At 43.4% G+C, this 16,615-nt stretch overlaps 1 protein-coding gene and 1 non-coding gene across 2 annotated transcripts in view; one reads left to right on the top strand and one right to left on the bottom strand.

Annotated features, from left to right (window-relative positions):
- The window catches only part of DHX8 (DEAH-box helicase 8), a 28,468-nt gene extending 12,082 nt beyond the window's left edge, over positions 1-16,386 (bottom strand). Inside the window, exons 1-14 of the mRNA XM_043904746.1 lie at positions 16,106-16,386; positions 12,119-12,204; positions 11,542-11,614; positions 11,098-11,183; positions 9,890-9,999; positions 9,156-9,503; positions 8,634-8,778; positions 8,337-8,540; positions 7,569-7,656; positions 5,304-5,401; positions 4,228-4,375; positions 2,746-2,927; positions 876-1,070; positions 432-617 (exon numbers count right to left, since the gene is read on the bottom strand). Of these exons, the coding sequence (XP_043760681.1) occupies positions 432-617; positions 876-1,070; positions 2,746-2,927; positions 4,228-4,375; positions 5,304-5,401; positions 7,569-7,656; positions 8,337-8,540; positions 8,634-8,778; positions 9,156-9,503; positions 9,890-9,999; positions 11,098-11,183; positions 11,542-11,614; positions 12,119-12,204; positions 16,106-16,253 (2,097 nt within the window). The 5' untranslated portion in view covers positions 16,254-16,386. The remainder of the gene's footprint in view (positions 1-431; positions 618-875; positions 1,071-2,745; positions 2,928-4,227; positions 4,376-5,303; positions 5,402-7,568; positions 7,657-8,336; positions 8,541-8,633; positions 8,779-9,155; positions 9,504-9,889; positions 10,000-11,097; positions 11,184-11,541; positions 11,615-12,118; positions 12,205-16,105) is intronic.
- LOC122695761 lies at positions 12,423-12,529 on the top strand. The gene has a single exon (XR_006341516.1). It is a non-coding gene; the product is annotated as a U6 spliceosomal RNA (small nuclear RNA).
- Positions 16,387-16,615: the final 229 nt, after the last annotated feature.

The following is a 16,615-nucleotide window of genomic DNA, read 5'->3' as shown; positions in this document are numbered from 1 at the left end:
AATGCAATGCAGCTTACTAAAAAGGACTGCCCAAAAAAGGCACAGGTACTCAAATCCAACTCCCAGGGCTTTCCTGGTGGTCAAGTGGTTAGGAATCCTCCTGCCAATGCAGGAGAAATGGGTTCAGTCCCCAGTCCGAGAAGGTCCCACATGCCGCAGAGCAACTAAGCCCATGCGCCACAACCCGAGCCCACATACCACAACGACTAGAGCCCGTGCTCCACCAAGAGGAGCCACTGCAATGAGAAGCCCCGCACCAGAACTAGAGAGTAGCCCTGCTCTCTGCAACTTGAGAAAGCCCACGTGCAGCAACAAAGACCCAGCACAGCTAAAAATAAATAATCAAGTAAGTGACTCTTAAAAAAAATAACATCTATTCCCAGAATTCAGTTCCCAACAGGCAGAAGGGTCACTGAAGAGCACCTAGTTACCTTTTTCAGCAATCCAAAGAGCACATCAGTGTGAATTGTTCTCTCATGCGCCTCATCCAACATGATGATTGCATACTGAGTGAGGTCGGGGTCGATCAGGCACTCTCGGAGCAACATCCCGTCTGTCATGTACTTGATGACTGTTTCTGGGCTGGTGCAGTCCTCAAATCGAATAGTGTACCCCACCTAAAGCAGAACAGAAGTGGAAAACCTTAGACACAAACCTCTCCTTTTTGCAATCTTCACTCACGATTTCAGCCCAGATTACTACCCATAATCTTAATAGATAGAATTTGACTAAGAGGTACAGTGATTTCCTCAAAGTAAAATCTGCCTGGGGTTTGATCCTGAACAGATCTGATGAACATGAGAAACCCTCTCTCTCTCAGGAGAAACCTGAAAAGGGGTAGTATTATTCCCAGAACAGCATCATCACCCACTCACCTCTTGGCCTAAGCAACAACCGAACTCCTCTGACACTCTTTTGGCCACAGACATGGCCGCTACTCGTCTAGGCTGGGTACATCCAATCTTGCCCCTGGAAGTGTAGCCCGCCTCCGCCAGGTACTGGGTGATCTGCGTGGTCTTCCCAGACCCTGTCTCTCCAATAACAATCAGGATCTGATTGTCATGGACAGCCTGAAAGCAACCAAATATAAGTAAGGTCATTACAATCTGCCAAACATTACCCTGGAGTAAAAAAACTGATTAAGTTCTAACATTAAAGGAGAAAAAGGGGAAACGGTGGTGCATATATGTAAGATGACAACCAGGGTTTAAATTTTTAAGTATGCATAGAAAAAAATATTAATGGTGATTTTCTATGGGTGATGTTCTTTTTTAGCTTAGTGGGTAAAGAATCTGCCTACAATGCAGGAGATGTGGGTCAGGAAGATCCCCTGGAGAAGGGAATGGCTACCCACTCCAGTAGTCTTGCCTGGAAAATTCCATGGACAAAGGAGCCTGGTAGGCTACAGTCCATGCGGTCACAAAGAGTCGGACACAACTGAGTAACTAACACCTTCACTTTCAACACTTTCCCAGGTGGCTCGGTGGTATAGAATCTGCCTGCCAATGCAGGAGATGCAGTTCGATCCCTGGGTCAGGAAGATCCCCTGGAGAAGGGAATGGCAACCCACTCCAGTATTCTTGCCTGGGAAATCCCACAGACAGTGGAGCCTGGAAAGCTGCAGTCCATGAGGTCACAAAAGAGTCGGACATGACTTGTAGCAACTGAGCACACACGCACGCATAACAAATTAAAAACTTTAAAGTTTTCAATTTATTTACATTTTTGGATGCTCCAAGAAGCATGCAAGATCTCAGTTCCCCAACCAGGGATAAAACTTGGGCCCCTGCAGTGAAAGCATGGGGTCCTAACCACTGGACCACCAGAGAATTCCATGAGTATTCTTTTATTCTTTAAACTGACTCAATTATTTAAAAATGTATTGTTTTCCTTAAACTCATAAAAATACAATGATGCTAAAAGCATAAACTATCCAGCTCACCTTGATATTTTATATACATATATGTATGTTTTTTCAAGTATTATATGCACATGATTAAAGAATTCAGTAGCAAATAAAAAAGCTAAATATAGAGTTCGTTTCTACTGTCATTCTCAAATCTCCAGTACCTTACCCCCTAAAGTCACTTGATTTCTACACTGTTTATAACAGCAAAGGATTGCCATCAACCTACATGTCTATTAACACAGGACTAGTTAAATAAGCCACAGTACACCCACATAACAAAGCACTAAAAGAAAAATAGGGAACAATGCTGAGCTGTGTCACAGAGGGGGAAAAAGCAAAATACAAAACAGTATATATAATACGCTGCCATCTAGAAACACATGGTTCATATAAAATGTACGATACCTGTGTGTGTATGTGCATACATACATTTGTACTTGTTTGTATAAGAGATCATTGCAAGGATTTGCTGGAAACTAATAAAGTGCGTTGCCTCAGGAAGGTTTCATGATCTTAAATCAGATCACAAGAAAATGGAAATAAGTACCTGAAGCAAAGACTTGCCTCAATGGGAAGTCAAGCATCCCCATTTTTCTTACTCAACACAATATTCTGCCCACTTGTAATTGCTCCAGGAATCCCCAGTTCAAATAGATTTATTTCCTCATAGAAAAAAAATGTAAACTAATATATATGTGTTTAAGTAGTTAGAAATATTGTTTTTTTTCCTACTCCCTTCAGAAAAGCCACTTCAAATGCACTGATTTCAATTAAGACATATCATTTTTAGAAAACACCCTGATTTCCCCACCAACATGTCATAAAGAGCTTCTCACCTGGACCAGCTGCTCCTTCAGCTTGTAGATGGGCAGGCTCTCCCTCTGTTCAATGATTGACATCTGGGTTTTTTTTCCATATGAAGCTTTGTTGCCCCCAAAGGCATGCTTCTTCCACTCGGGAATGTCATTGGGCATCATCCCAATACCCCTCATGTTAGCAGCAATCTGCCTGCCTTCCGCTGTGAAGGAAAACAGGTGACTTATCAACCTCACTGTCCCTTCCCAACCCTCAACAGATCACATTTCTCCAGTACATTCCTCCTCTCTGCATCCTGTCTTTAAGCCATCACTTCTCCTCTGAACTATTATAAAAGCCTCCTAATTCACCACATCTATTTACTCTTAACCCATCCAATTCAATTCTGCAGGGTACCCTCAATAATCCTTTGGAAATTCCATTCTGATCTTGCCATTCCCCCGCTTAGAACTTTGCACCATTTCCCAGTGAACGCCAGGACTGAGCCCCAATTCCTAATGCCATCCACAAAATCCTGGCGGCCACATCTCACCCCCGCCCCCGTGAACTCCACCCATCACTCTGTTACAGCCACACAGGTTTTCTTTCAGACACCACAGCCTCAGCACAGGCTATTCCTCAGCCTGGAACATACTCCCCAACCCCCATGTCATCCCCATGGACAGACTGCTGCTGCTGCTAAGTCAAGTCAGTTGTGTCTGACTCTGTGCGACCCCATAGACGGCAGCCTACCAGGCTCTGCTGTCTCTGGGATTTTCCAGGCAAGAACCCTGGAGTGGGTTGCCATTTCCTTCTCCAATCCATGAAAGTGAAGAGTGAAAGTGAAGTCGCTCAGTCATGTCCAACTCAGCGACCCCATGGACTGCAGCCTACCAGGCTCCTCCGTCTATGGGATTTTCCAGGCAAGAGTACTGGAGTGGGTTGCCATTGCCTTCTCTGATGGACAGACTAAATCCTATTTATCCTTCAGGCCTTTGTCTTCCCAGGGAAGTGACCCACAATAGCCAACCACACCTCTACTTCGTATCTGGCACTGGTTTGTGATTTAACTAATTAGTAATTTGTTAATTATCTGGTTACTATCCATCTTCCCCACCAAACTGTAAACCTCATTAAGAGCAGGGACCATGTCTATCTTCTTCACAGCTGTATCCCCACGTACTTAACACAAACAGTATTTGTTATGACTGTATCCAATAGTCAGTTAATATTTACTACACAAAAAATTACATGAAAAGAGAAGTTTCAGAGCTGTATTATCTTTAGAATAAAAAGTTTTAAGTTATTCAAAAGAAAACAGCCAGTCTAATGATTTGACCACAGTTACAAAAACATTTAAAAAACAAAACAAACAAAAACATGCTCTAACTGAAGGGAAAAACTGAATCACCAAAGTCAAGGCTAAATCTTCAGCTATGTGATGACAGTGCCCTCCCCCTGTATATTTGAAGGTTCAGAATTTTTTTTTAAGTCCACATACCCACCAACCCCCAGAGTCCTACCATCAGGCAGAGGATCAACCCAATGTTTGTTGAGTCCCATGGGAATAGAATCCATCTCAGCTTCCCGCTGTGCTTGCTTAAGTTCCCGCCTTTCTTTGGCCAAGGCACTCTGCATCATCGCTGCTTGGGAGAGGGAGCCATCTGGATTCTAGTGCAACAGAGGACAAGGCAACAGCAGAATGGGGTCTCAGCATGTATTGAATATCCAGAAATAAAAAAGCTGCTCAAATCTAAAAGAGAGACTCACCCAGGAGAAACTTCATATCAACATATTAGACTCCATGAAAGAAGTGGATCAACTGTACCATATTCAAAGAACATGAACAAGGACAGCGATAAATCATTCAAAGAATTGGGGATTTGGGGCTTGAAGATGAGAACCCCAAGAGAGAAGCCATATTCTTGTGTATGATCCTAAGAACTAAGACCAATGTAGATGCCTCAGTAAGACATATTTAGCTCTATCTAAAGAAGTCTACTGATCAGAGCCATCTGGGGATGCAATGGGTCTCCTCAAGAGCTGGTGAATTCCCTGTCACCAACACTGTCAAGCAGACATGAGAAGACCATGTGAGACGAACTGCAGAGGATATATGGTTGGATTACAAGCAACAGTTGAGCCTTTTAAGAAACCTTCTTCCAAACCCCAAATTTTATCATAACAATTCCATGAATTCTCTTCACAGCTCTACCCTACACAACATCTAGTACTATAGCTTTCTACTGGGAACCCCAATTGATGAAGTGATCCATTAACAATTGCCCTTGAACCTGTAAGGTGATGACTCAAGCCCTAAAGCCTGGACAAAGGCAGTGATAACAGGTCCAGCACTCATATTTATCTCTGCTTCCTCCCAAAACACACTGAGACTGTAAGAATTTAAAAGGCAAAAACAACAAAGTCAACTCAATCTTCCTCTATAACAAAAACAGACCCCAACCAACAGTCATTACTGCCTCCTGTGGCCTGAGTTCTGCTTCCTCAGATCCAGTAGCCTGCTCTGAAAAACTGAATCGTCACTTTAGGAAAAGCAGTTCATGTGACACACCCAGGCTAGAGTCCCGGCGTTTCTCACCTTAACGATCTTGATAGGGCTCATGTCCATGCTTTGCTTGGTGTGCCCTCGCAGGAATGGAGGCTCTTCTTCAACCAGCTCGATCTCAAGGTCCTCATCTGAAAATCCCCCAAAAGAAAAATTAGCCAAAAACAAAAGACATAAATGACCCATCGTTCTCACATAAACCATTAATTTCCACAGGCATCAGCAATCTTTATCAAAGATAGCTCTCAAAACTCTAATGTGGGTGACTGTCTACCCTGCCCACCAGCCATTTCAAAGGCATTTGTGCTCCAGCCTAAGAACGAATCAGAGCTTCTTTCAAAAGAAGTTAAGGCTATGGAAAATTGTTGTCTGATATTCTAAATAGTACTAAGGTATCTGCCTTTCAACTTCATGTGGAATAACAACTCTTAGCCCAGAATAGATGGGGGCAAGGGGGAAAGTTCAGTTGGATAACATCAAATGTTGGCAAGGATGTAGAGCAACAGAAACTCACTTACACTTATAGTAGTAGTGTAAATTGGCACAAAAACTTTAGAAAACAATGGGGACTGCCTGGTGAAGTTGAACACATACATGTCCTGCTACCTAGTAATTCTCCTTCTACATATTCAGGAAAAAGAGACAGTCTTGCACACGTGCATTAAGAGACAAGTACAGGAATTTCATAATAAAAATTTTCATAAAGGCAAACAAAAAACCCCCAGAAAACAGCCCATATGCCCATCAAAAGTAAAATGGATAAATTATGGCAACTTTATACACAAAAAAACTCTACAGCAGTGAAAACAAATGAAATTAGACTATAAAAATCAACATACATATATACTGAAAGAATAATGGTGACTCAAGGAAAAAAAGGAAGTTCAAAAACAAACTAAACAATACAGTGTTTAGGGATAGATAGGTGATAAGATGCTAAGAAAACCAGGAAATAAGGTAAAATTGAGGATGGTGATTACCCAGATGAGGAAGGAGAAAGGTCTAATCAGAGCGAGCAGGTAAGGGCTTCAAAGGTGCTGATAAAGTTCTACTCTCATGGCAGAAAGTGGAGAACTAAACAGCCTCTTGACGAAAGTGAAAAAGGAGAGTGAAAAAGTTGGCTTAAAGTTCAACATTCAGAAAACTAAGATCATGGCATCCGGTCCCATCACTTCATGGCAAATAGATGGGAAAACAATGGAAACAGTGGCTGACTTTATTTTTGGGGGCTCCAAAATCACTGCAGATGGTGACTGCAGCCATGAAATTAAAAGACGCTTACTCCTTGAAAGGAAAGTTATGACCAATCTAGACAGCATATTAAAAAGCAGAGACATTACTTTGTCAACAAAGGTCCATCTAGTCAAGGCTATGGTTTTTCCAACAGTCATGTATGGATGTGAGAGTTGGACTATAGAGAAAGCTGAGTGCCGAAGAACTGATGCTTTTGAATTGTGGTGTTGGAGGAGACTCTTGAGAGTCCCTTGGGCTGCAAGGAGATCCAACCAGTCCATCCCAAAGGAGATTAGTCCTGGGTATTCACTGGAAGGACTGATGTTGAAGCTGAAACTCCAATACTTTGGCCACCTGATGCAAAGAGCGGACTCATCTGAAAAGACCCTGATGCTGGGAAACATTGAGGGTGGGAGAAGAGGACGACAGAGGATGAGATGGTTGGATGGCATCACCGACTCAATGGACATGAGTTTGGGTAAACTCAGGGAGTTGGTGATGGACAGGGAGGCCTGGTGTGCTGCAGTTCATGAGGTCACAAAGAGTAGGACACGACTGAGCGGCTGAACTGAACTGAATTGGGTGGTAGGTACACAGGTTTTCATTTGTTATTGTTATATAAATCATATACACTTCATTAAGGAATTTATTTCACAATTTTTAAAAAAAATTGCCAATAGGCTGAGCTTAAAAATTGTTTCCATGGCAACTCAGAGGTAATCTAGGTGGATCCAAGATTTAGAGAACAATTACTAAAAATATGAGATCAAATTCACTCCCCAAAATACTAGAACTTCTTGTATCTTAAAAACTGATTTAAGCACCTTATATCCTAAAAACTGATCATAAGCAACAAGTATAGCAATATCTAAACATTTATTAGAAAAATGAGGTTTTTTTTCCTCCATCATGAAAAGACCCTTGTTCTTTGAGAGAAGAGGTGTGAGACCCAAAAAACAGATGAGTTTAACCACTGGTTTAAATTACAAATAAACCCTATCCATGGGTGAACTTGCCAACTGTCCTCCCAATCCATTATCCTGCTCCATCTAAGTGGCTGGTTACCTTCTTCATCATCCACTTTAGGCAGAATGCCAGTCTCTTCATCAAAGTCTGGGAACTCTTCCTTGGAAAGGACATTGGCAGCAATCATCTAGCCAAAGGATAAAAGGAAACATTTGTTGCCTGCTAGATCAACCCTCTTCTTTTGACTTTATACAAAAACTTCATGTCGGAAACCAAGGTTTTTTCCTCTGCTGACCCAAGACTACAGGGCCTCAAACACCATATATTCCACCCCTGGGGGCACAACATCACGCCCAAAAGCACAGCTCAAGAGTCCCATTCCCAGGACATGTTATCTGCTCCCTGACTCCACAGCACTCTGCACTTTCCATATTATGTAGAAGGTAAACCTTCCCAGTTATTTGCTTCAATTTGTCTCCTCCACTAGACCTGGAGTTCCTCAAGGGTAGGAACCATGATATATTTATCCTCACAGCCCTAGTTTTCACACAGTGACCTGGAACACTGGGGTTTTGATGTTTACTGACAAATGATGAAAACAAGAACGATCAATCAAACAGCACTTACCACATGCAGGCACTAATCTAAGAACATCACTTCTACTAACTCATTTAATCCCCACAATGCCAACACTGGCCCTGTTTTACAGATGGGGGTTCTGAGGCACAAAGAGGTAGTATGAGTTGGCTCAGGATGACAAGCTGAGTGGTCTGAAGTCAGCCCAGGCCGTCGTGCTCCAGGGTCCACCCTCGTAACCATCATGCCACACCCTGAGTGACCGTGGCCATAAAAGCAAAGGGCCCCAACCTGCTTGATCTCCCACTTCTCTGGGTCAGAGATGCGGGTAAGGCGCTTGCGCTCTAGTGAGTCATCCTCTACTTCAGGGGCACTGACGAGGGACAGGTGGGTGGGCCTGTCGGGATTCCTCATAGAGGTCTCCTCGTTGGTCTCCCCGACAAGATTCCGCCGTCGATTTGGGTTCAGATCTTCTCCAGTCTCTTGATCCACATCCTAAGGCACAAAAACAAGGGAGAGAGCTTACTTGCCATTCTCTCATGCCTCCTTGACCATCAGATGTGGAAACCAGCTGTATATCTCACCTACCTTCATGCTCAAGCTGGTTTTGGTCCCAGTGAAGGACAACACTTTGACCTTGACCCTCTGGCCTTTGCTCACCACGTCAGCCACATTGGCCACACGGCCTTCCCGCCGGAGCTCAGAGATGTGCACCAGGCCTTCCCACCGCTTCCTGAGGGAGTCAGACATATCAGGAACATTCCTAAAATACCTTTCCCCCAACCATTTTCCACCCTTGTTGGAAATGAACAAAGGGAAATGGGTCTTAAACTCAAGAGCAAAGTTCCAAGAAACTGGCCAAACAATAAACTAGAATTACCACCTTCCCAAAGAAAAAGTTGGGGGCTAGGGTGGAGGTGGGGGGGCAACAAATTCTCATCTGTGTCAACTAGCAAAAGGGTGGATCTCCTGAAGTCAGAGGAAGGAATAAAGGGCTCTATGACAGTTCAAATAAAAGGTCAACTACTCTAACAGCCTGACACAGTCACTTTTTAAAATATGAAAATCCCCAGTGATAAAAGAAATTCTGCCTTTTGCTGGTGTCATTACCTCAGTCCCTCCAGCTGCACGAAACATCCAAACTGCATGATGCTGGTAACCTTGCCGTTGTAAATGTCCCCGATGGCGGGCTCTTCTGGGGGAGGGCGGTCCACGTGCTTATCCCTCCATCTGTCCAGATTCCGCTCCCCATACTTGTCTCGGTCTTTCCGATCTCTGGGGGGACTCTGACTTCTGCTTCTGGACCGGTATCTAGACTTCCCCTTATTCCTGTCCCGGGTCCGGGAACGTGATCGAGAGCGGGACCGGTGTCTCCGCTTATGGTCTCTATCACGTTCTCGTTCGCGGTCACGGTCTCGCTCTCGGCTCCGGCTGCGCTTCTTTTTCTTGGCCTTGTCCCTAGCAACAAATACTTGTTTGAAAAACAAAACCAGCCCAATTCCATCCTCTCCTTCCCAAGCACCTAACACAGTGCCATGAATATGGAAGGTACCCACTAAATGCTGAATTGGAGTTTCAGTGACTACAACTGACATCCCTGCAGGCCAATAACAGAGGAGACCACAAACGTATTCAGCCCTCTTTCAACCCAGATTTCTATCTTCTGAGCATCTCAGCACTTGCTGCCTAAACACTCTCACCAGGGAGGAGTGAAAATAGATCCAACAGCATGGTATGTGGCCAGTCTAGATTCTGTAAATTCACCCAGAGTTTTGCTTGGCTGGTCCACAATTCAACTATCACTATATCCTAAACTTGCAAAGGACAGGACGTTAGGGACAAACCGGTGCTCGGAGTCTCTGTGCTTCTCCTGGCCTGCTGCACTGGGCATCAAGGCCTCCAGTTCTTTCAGGACATCCACAGCGACTTTCACGTCATCCTCGTCCAGCATGGTCTACGGAGACAGAGGCAGCCACGTCAGGAGAAAAGGGGACAAGAAAAATCCACTCTCAAAAATCTGTACTTCAGGGTCATCTGCAAATCTAACAGTCCCTACAGTTCTGACCACTAATGTGAGGGAAGCAGAGGGGGCAGAGATTTCCAACACAATTTGAGACAGAGGGAGAAGGAATGAGCAAAGGTTCCTGGAAGTCATTTCCACACTTGGCAAATCCCCTTTGTCCTTAATACAAGCCTTATGGTGGCAATTAGGTACCACCCCTTCCATGAAAGCATGCAAGTGGTGATTATGAACAGAAAGTAGACATCAAAATTTTTACACAGCACTCTCCCTCTATACTCCCTTCCCTCTTTCATCTCTTTACTTTTCTTCATAGTTCTCATTGCTATCAGCTATATCATCTATTTACTTGGGTATTGCCTGTCTCCTCCCCACTAGAGGAGTTTACATGTTCATTCCCTGCCCCAGTACCAGGGTGTAATGTCCAAGAGGGCAGACACTCTAGTCTATTTTGTTCACCATTCACCACTGTACCCTGATAGTTATAACAGCTTGGCATATAGTAGGTACTAGCGAAATTAAAAAATCAAAACACTTTGAATCTGCCTGCCAGTGCAGGAGATGCAGGTTTGATCCCTGGGTCAGGGAAGATCCCCTGGAGTAGGCAAGCCGCTCCAGTATTCTTGCCTGGAAAATTCCATGGACAGAGGAGACTGGTGGGTTACAGTCCATGGGGTCGAAAAGAGCCAGACAAGGCTGAACACATACACACAATATGTAACAAAGAAAAAAACCTAATTTTGCACAACAGGCAGTTGTTTCAGAACTTTAAGTTATTTCATACCTATCCCATATCCCTTAATCATTGCTTCCCACAATTCCCAATCTCATTTCCCTGGAATATCATTCTCTGAACCCTTTAACACTACTCTATACACAGTATGTGCTCAGGGAGTGGCCAGACACTTTTACTTTGAAAAATACTAATATTTTTCAAGGCAAACTTAAAATTAATAACTAATGAGACAGAGAAAAGGGGTGAAGTGGGGGGACATGTTGCTGCAGTAGACAAGCTCAAAATGGTATCAGTACCCGAACAGAAGGGTTGTCTGGTTGGCAAAGGACTGGGAAGAGTTCCTTCAGCTTTTCTTTTTCAGTTTTGGGCTTAACAACTGGATCTTAATTCAATAAAAGCATGAAAGGGTAAAAAAAAAAAAAAAAGACATAATTAATATTCTTAGTGATTAAGAGAAAAACTTCAACATTAGATTTGCATCAAACTAAAGACATTTTTCTACATATTACTCTTATACTATAAACATAATTCAACTCCCTAAAAAAAAAACTGATTACAAAACCCTCAACAACTATACTGGCATGGGGATGGGGAGTGTGATTCAGTATGCATTTGAATGGTTATGTCATTACTTTAATCTACTTGTTCAGCAGCTGCAGCAAGGTAAACAAATGCAATTTATAGGATGCTCACAACCTAAACCACACTGGAATCGAAGCTTGGCTAGAAGCTCTGCTCACCTTTGCTAGTAGAAGGCTTTGCTGGAGGCCGCATGGTTTGTATGAGACGCAGCAAGTTACTAATGAGAGAATCCTTTGAAAAGAAACAGAACAAAGATTGTCAGCTCCTGGATCAGTGCTTACAAACACTAAGAAAAGGAGTGTCCTTTAGAAAAAGTGGTAATGCACCTGAATTTAGCAAATTCAGGGACAAATAAAGCAGAGTGTCAACCTGATGTGGCCTGAACCTAGTAACGTAGCCTCAGAGAAAACTGATATTTATGACTCTTTGCAGGGATGAAACTTAGTTCCCTTCAACTATTTTATTTCCCGTGGTTTAGAACTACTTTTCACACCTAGACTCTTGTTTTTGACTCCCTGATTCACAGAACAAGAATGTAAGCACCCATAAAGATTTAATAATGGAAATTCTGCCCCATTTTCCTAGAAAGGTGTCACAGGCAATTCAGTTATATCACCACTGCTTAGTGGCATGAAAACATCACATACTTAATGGTTCACTTTACTGGTATGTACTATCAAAATTTAAATCAAACAGTGATATTAAAACAAAACAGGGGTCTCTATGTACACATACCGTGAATTCTGCACCATTTTTGACCAGTGAAGCCTTGAAAGTATCAAAGGTGGTATTTTTCTCAGCAAGACTGATCACAAATTCAGCTGCAAATGAGAAAAGGGATTAAAACCAGGAGAATGGAGACTTTAGGAAGAAATCAGTTTCAAGTATGTTAAAAATAAAACCAGTTTGGTTATCCAACAGTCTTCTGTCTTCATAAAAAACAAAAAGCACCATTCAGTAAGAGTAGAGAAAGAATTTAGATTACCAAGATTATCCATGTATGGCCTAGTTAATCTTCACAAATAAAAAGAAGACATGGGTGCTCGCTTCGGCAGCACATATACTAAAATTGGAACGATACAGAGAAGATTAGCATGGCCCCTGCGCAAGGATGACACGCAAATTCGTGAAGCGTTCCATATTTAAAAAAAAAAAAAAAAAGAAGACATGGATCACCAGGCCTGTGAGTGCATTTGAGAGAGAAAGACCTCCTTGTCGCAGATCACTGTGCTCTTCATGAAACTACTAGGCATGCACTCCGCCATACAGATTCTAGAGGCACGCATGTCCAAGGTCATGAGCCGACACACATGTGCACAGGCATGCACACATGGACACAATAGGATGCTTTCCACAGTTTCTGAAAGGACACACACGATCTGTAATATATATGAGGGCCAGGCAGCGGCCGGGTGGTACAACATCCAAGTTGGTCAAAGACTCACTTGCTCCCCACCCCGAAATTTCACAAACCTGCCTATGTTCTCAAAATTTCCAACATAAGAACTATTTATTAATTAAGAGACTTTCAGGACAAAAGTGCATTTTATGATAGATTCAGAAACTAGCCTCAATTTCTAATGATTTCAGTTGGACTTTTTTTTGGTCATGCCGTGTGGCTTTCAAGATCTTAGTTCCCCAACCAGGCATTGAACCCAGGTCCTAGGCAAGGAAAGTATGGAGCCCTAACCACTGGACCACCAAGCAATTCCCTTCATTTGGATTTTAATCCTAAAAAATAATAATGATAACATGGAAGATCTAGATAACCAACTTATAAACTAGTACCACAGACCATTTCCATGCTGAAATTTGCCTTTACCTTTTTTATGATGTTAAGTGGAAGCCAGATGCCATCAGGTTTTTATTTAATAACAAGTTAATAACAACAGTGCCAATGGTTAAGACTTCTCAAACATCTACTACATTCCAGGCACTATGCTAAGTGCTTCACAGGGGTTACTCCCATAGTTCTCACACAACCCTTATTCCCATAGTTCTCACACAACCCTTATAGGTAGGTAGTACTACTGTCCCTGTTTCACAGATGAGGAGGCTAAGGGTTTGAGACAATGACCTACCCAAAAATAACTGGTGGAACCAGAAATGGAATCCAGAAATCTGATTTCAGAGCCCAAATTCTTTAAAGAATGTGGACAGAGAACTAAATCACATGGTGCTAGTCATACAATGCTCAAAAAAGCCAATCCTAAAGCAGTCACCAGCATTCACACTGTAGCTGTCATTAATGAGGATTTATTTTTAATTTTCAGAATTATATGAGGACATCATATAACTGAACAATCAAAAATGAATAAGTAATTAAAAACAAGCTCATTGTTGAAAACAGGAAAAATAATGACACTGATTTAAATGATAATACATCAAGGTCAAAATTAAAATATCAAGTCAACAAGTAAAACACACAAGAAATAAATATATAACTTTCTGTTATGAAAACCAACTCTGGCAATTTAGCTTTTTTGTTACTAAAACCAACTCTGGCAATCACACTTTTCCTATATTACTATTTTTAATGTTACTGGTTCCATAAATCTGTGTTTAACAGTGTGATACTGTGATTTATAAGAACAAACACATTTGATTTCCATCCCTGGAGTGGAGCTCCTAACCCTTGGAATTTCCTAAATGCAGAGAATAAGTTTTTGTGTTTTGTTTTTTTTTAACTTTTCTGAGATAACAGCAGGAAAGCCCCTAGGTAACTAGGATGAGGGTTAGTTGTCAAGGAAACCAATCAAGAACTTTCAGCCCCACCCTGAAAGGGGTGAAAGGAGAAAGGCTAGAGGAGAGGAGCCTCTCTCTAGGGGAGAAAGGCTAGAGATTGAGTTCAGTCATCAATGGTTGGATGGCATCATTCATCCACGGATATGAGTTTGAGCAAACTCTGGGAAACAGTGAAGGATGGGGAAGCCTGGCGTGCTGCAGTCCGTGGGGTCGCAAAGAGTCAGACATGACTTAGCAACTGAACATCATCATCAATGGCCAATGACTTAATCAGCGGTGCCTATACAATTCAAGCTGTGCCTATTTACTACGTGCGTGCTCATACAATGAGGCCTCCATAAATACCCAGAGAGGGTTTGGAGAGTTTCCAGGTTGGTGAATGCATGGAGGTTCAGGGAGACTGGGGCACTCAGAGAGCATGGGAGCTCCTCTCTCCTTGTTACATACCTTCCAATGAGCTGTTACATCCTTTTATAATAAATCAGTTAGTAAAATGTGTCTCTGAGTTATGTGAACCGCTCTAATAAATTAATCAAACCCAAGGAGGGGGTCATTGAAACCTCCAATCTATAGCAGGTGACAACCTGGACTTCCAAGTGGCCTGTGAAGGTGGAGGTGAGGCAGTTTTGGTCCCAAGAACTTTTTGTTTCCTCTAAAACGGGCTAAGGCATTCGTACTCTGTAGTTTAAAAGAGAAGGAAACAATATAAGCCCACTGAGAGAATCTATCTTGTACTCTACTCTATTCCTAATCCCCCAGCTCAATGAACATTTGCTGAATGAAGGAACATATTACCCAGAGAGACAGCAAACTGACCAGTCTATCACCTCATTATCAAAAAAAGAGTAAACTGAGAAAAAATTACACAAGACAGGCACATCTTGAAGACAGGCAAAAGAAAAGTGAACTAAAATACACAGGTGCTACATGGTAACCCTGTGAAGAACACAGTATCATCCCTATTTCACAGATAAGAAAAAACAGCTGCAGAGAAACTATGTATCTTACCCTCGATCATACTTCTAACCTCCCTGACCCCTCTTCCTCATGCATGTGTCCCTTTCTTCCATCTCTCCAACTGATGACTTTATCTTCATTTAGAAAACAGAACTGTCAAATGGGAACTCTCTCCTTCATCTCCCTACCACCTACCCCTAAATCCATCTGCATTTAAAATCACATTCTGCCCTCCTTCCGGTTAAAATGAAGCATCCCTGTGCCTATCAAGTCAATTCCTCCACCCATGCCCTAGACCCCATCCATCCCTCTGCCTCCACAAGGATTCCACCTGCCTGCAGCCTGAGCTGTGGGGCCCTAGTCTTCTCCATTTCCTCAGTTTGTATTCTCCGCATGTGCATTTTGTCCCAAGACGTCTAGTGTTTGAGAGACACTACACATTGGTGCTTCAGAGACAGTATAAGCATGAATGGTGAAGAGCACAGTTAAAGTTACAGACTTGGATTCCAAACCAGGCTCACACACATTTGATATGTGACCTTGAAGAGAGTTACTTAATTACTCAGAGCCTTGTTTTCCTAATCTATAAACAGAAAATACTATCTCACAGAGTGCTATGAAGAGCAAATAAGATAAAGTAAAACACTAAGCATAATATCTGGCACGTAGTGAGAACTCAGTAAGTGCCTGCCATGAAAATCAACATCATCATCATCATGTGACTCTACGTTCTTGCTTTTAATGCTGTTTAATTATCTGGGGCTGGGGGGCGGGGCAGGGGTGGGGGAGCAGGGGGGCAGCAAGCAGCGACGGCCCCTCCGGGTTTCACTGACGTTCTGGGAAAAGCTTTCTAACAGCTCGGCCTGGAGAATTCTCAAGAGGGGGCCACGGCCGCAGGTGCCCCGGGCCAAGTCTCTGTGACAGACACACGGACCCACACTCTAGGCCCATCAATCCCCTGTCTCCTTCCGCTTTCCTCGAGCCCAAACCCAGAGGCCGCACGAACCTCCGCAGACTCACCCAGATCCTTGTCGTTGATACCCAAGTGATTGTCCAGCTCGGTGCAAACCTTTGACACCAAAGACAGATACTCGAGTTTGGCGAGTTCTTCCGCGGGGCCTAGCTCTGTCCCAGGTACGGCTCCCGCCATGGCCACAGCCACCGCCATGGCTACGGCTTCCCCCGGCCCCTCACAGCGGGCCTCCGGAGCTACTCCCACCTGGCCCCCTCACTGCCGGCCCTCCGAGCTACTCCCGCCCCTGCTCCAGTTTCAACTTCCGGGTCGGTGCGCCTCTCTTTTGTTTACGATAAATCGAAAGCTCCAGGAACTTTTCTTGACGTAACCGGATGGATCATAGAGATCAGACAGGAAGTGCTCGAGGAAGGGACAGCTGAATGGGTTACTCAACACGCTGACGGGCGCCCTCTATAGGTCGGCGAGCTTCTTGGCCGGCTTTCAGGCACGAAAACATACACTCTCCACGCTCTTCCGCCCTGTGTCGGCAGAGGGCGACCGTGGCCTGCGCAGGG

This window comes from Cervus elaphus, chromosome 5 (assembly GCF_910594005.1).
Source record: "Cervus elaphus chromosome 5, mCerEla1.1, whole genome shotgun sequence".
NCBI classification, from domain to species: domain Eukaryota; kingdom Metazoa; phylum Chordata; class Mammalia; order Artiodactyla; family Cervidae; genus Cervus; species Cervus elaphus.
This window is presented reverse-complemented; position numbering and strand designations above follow the sequence as displayed.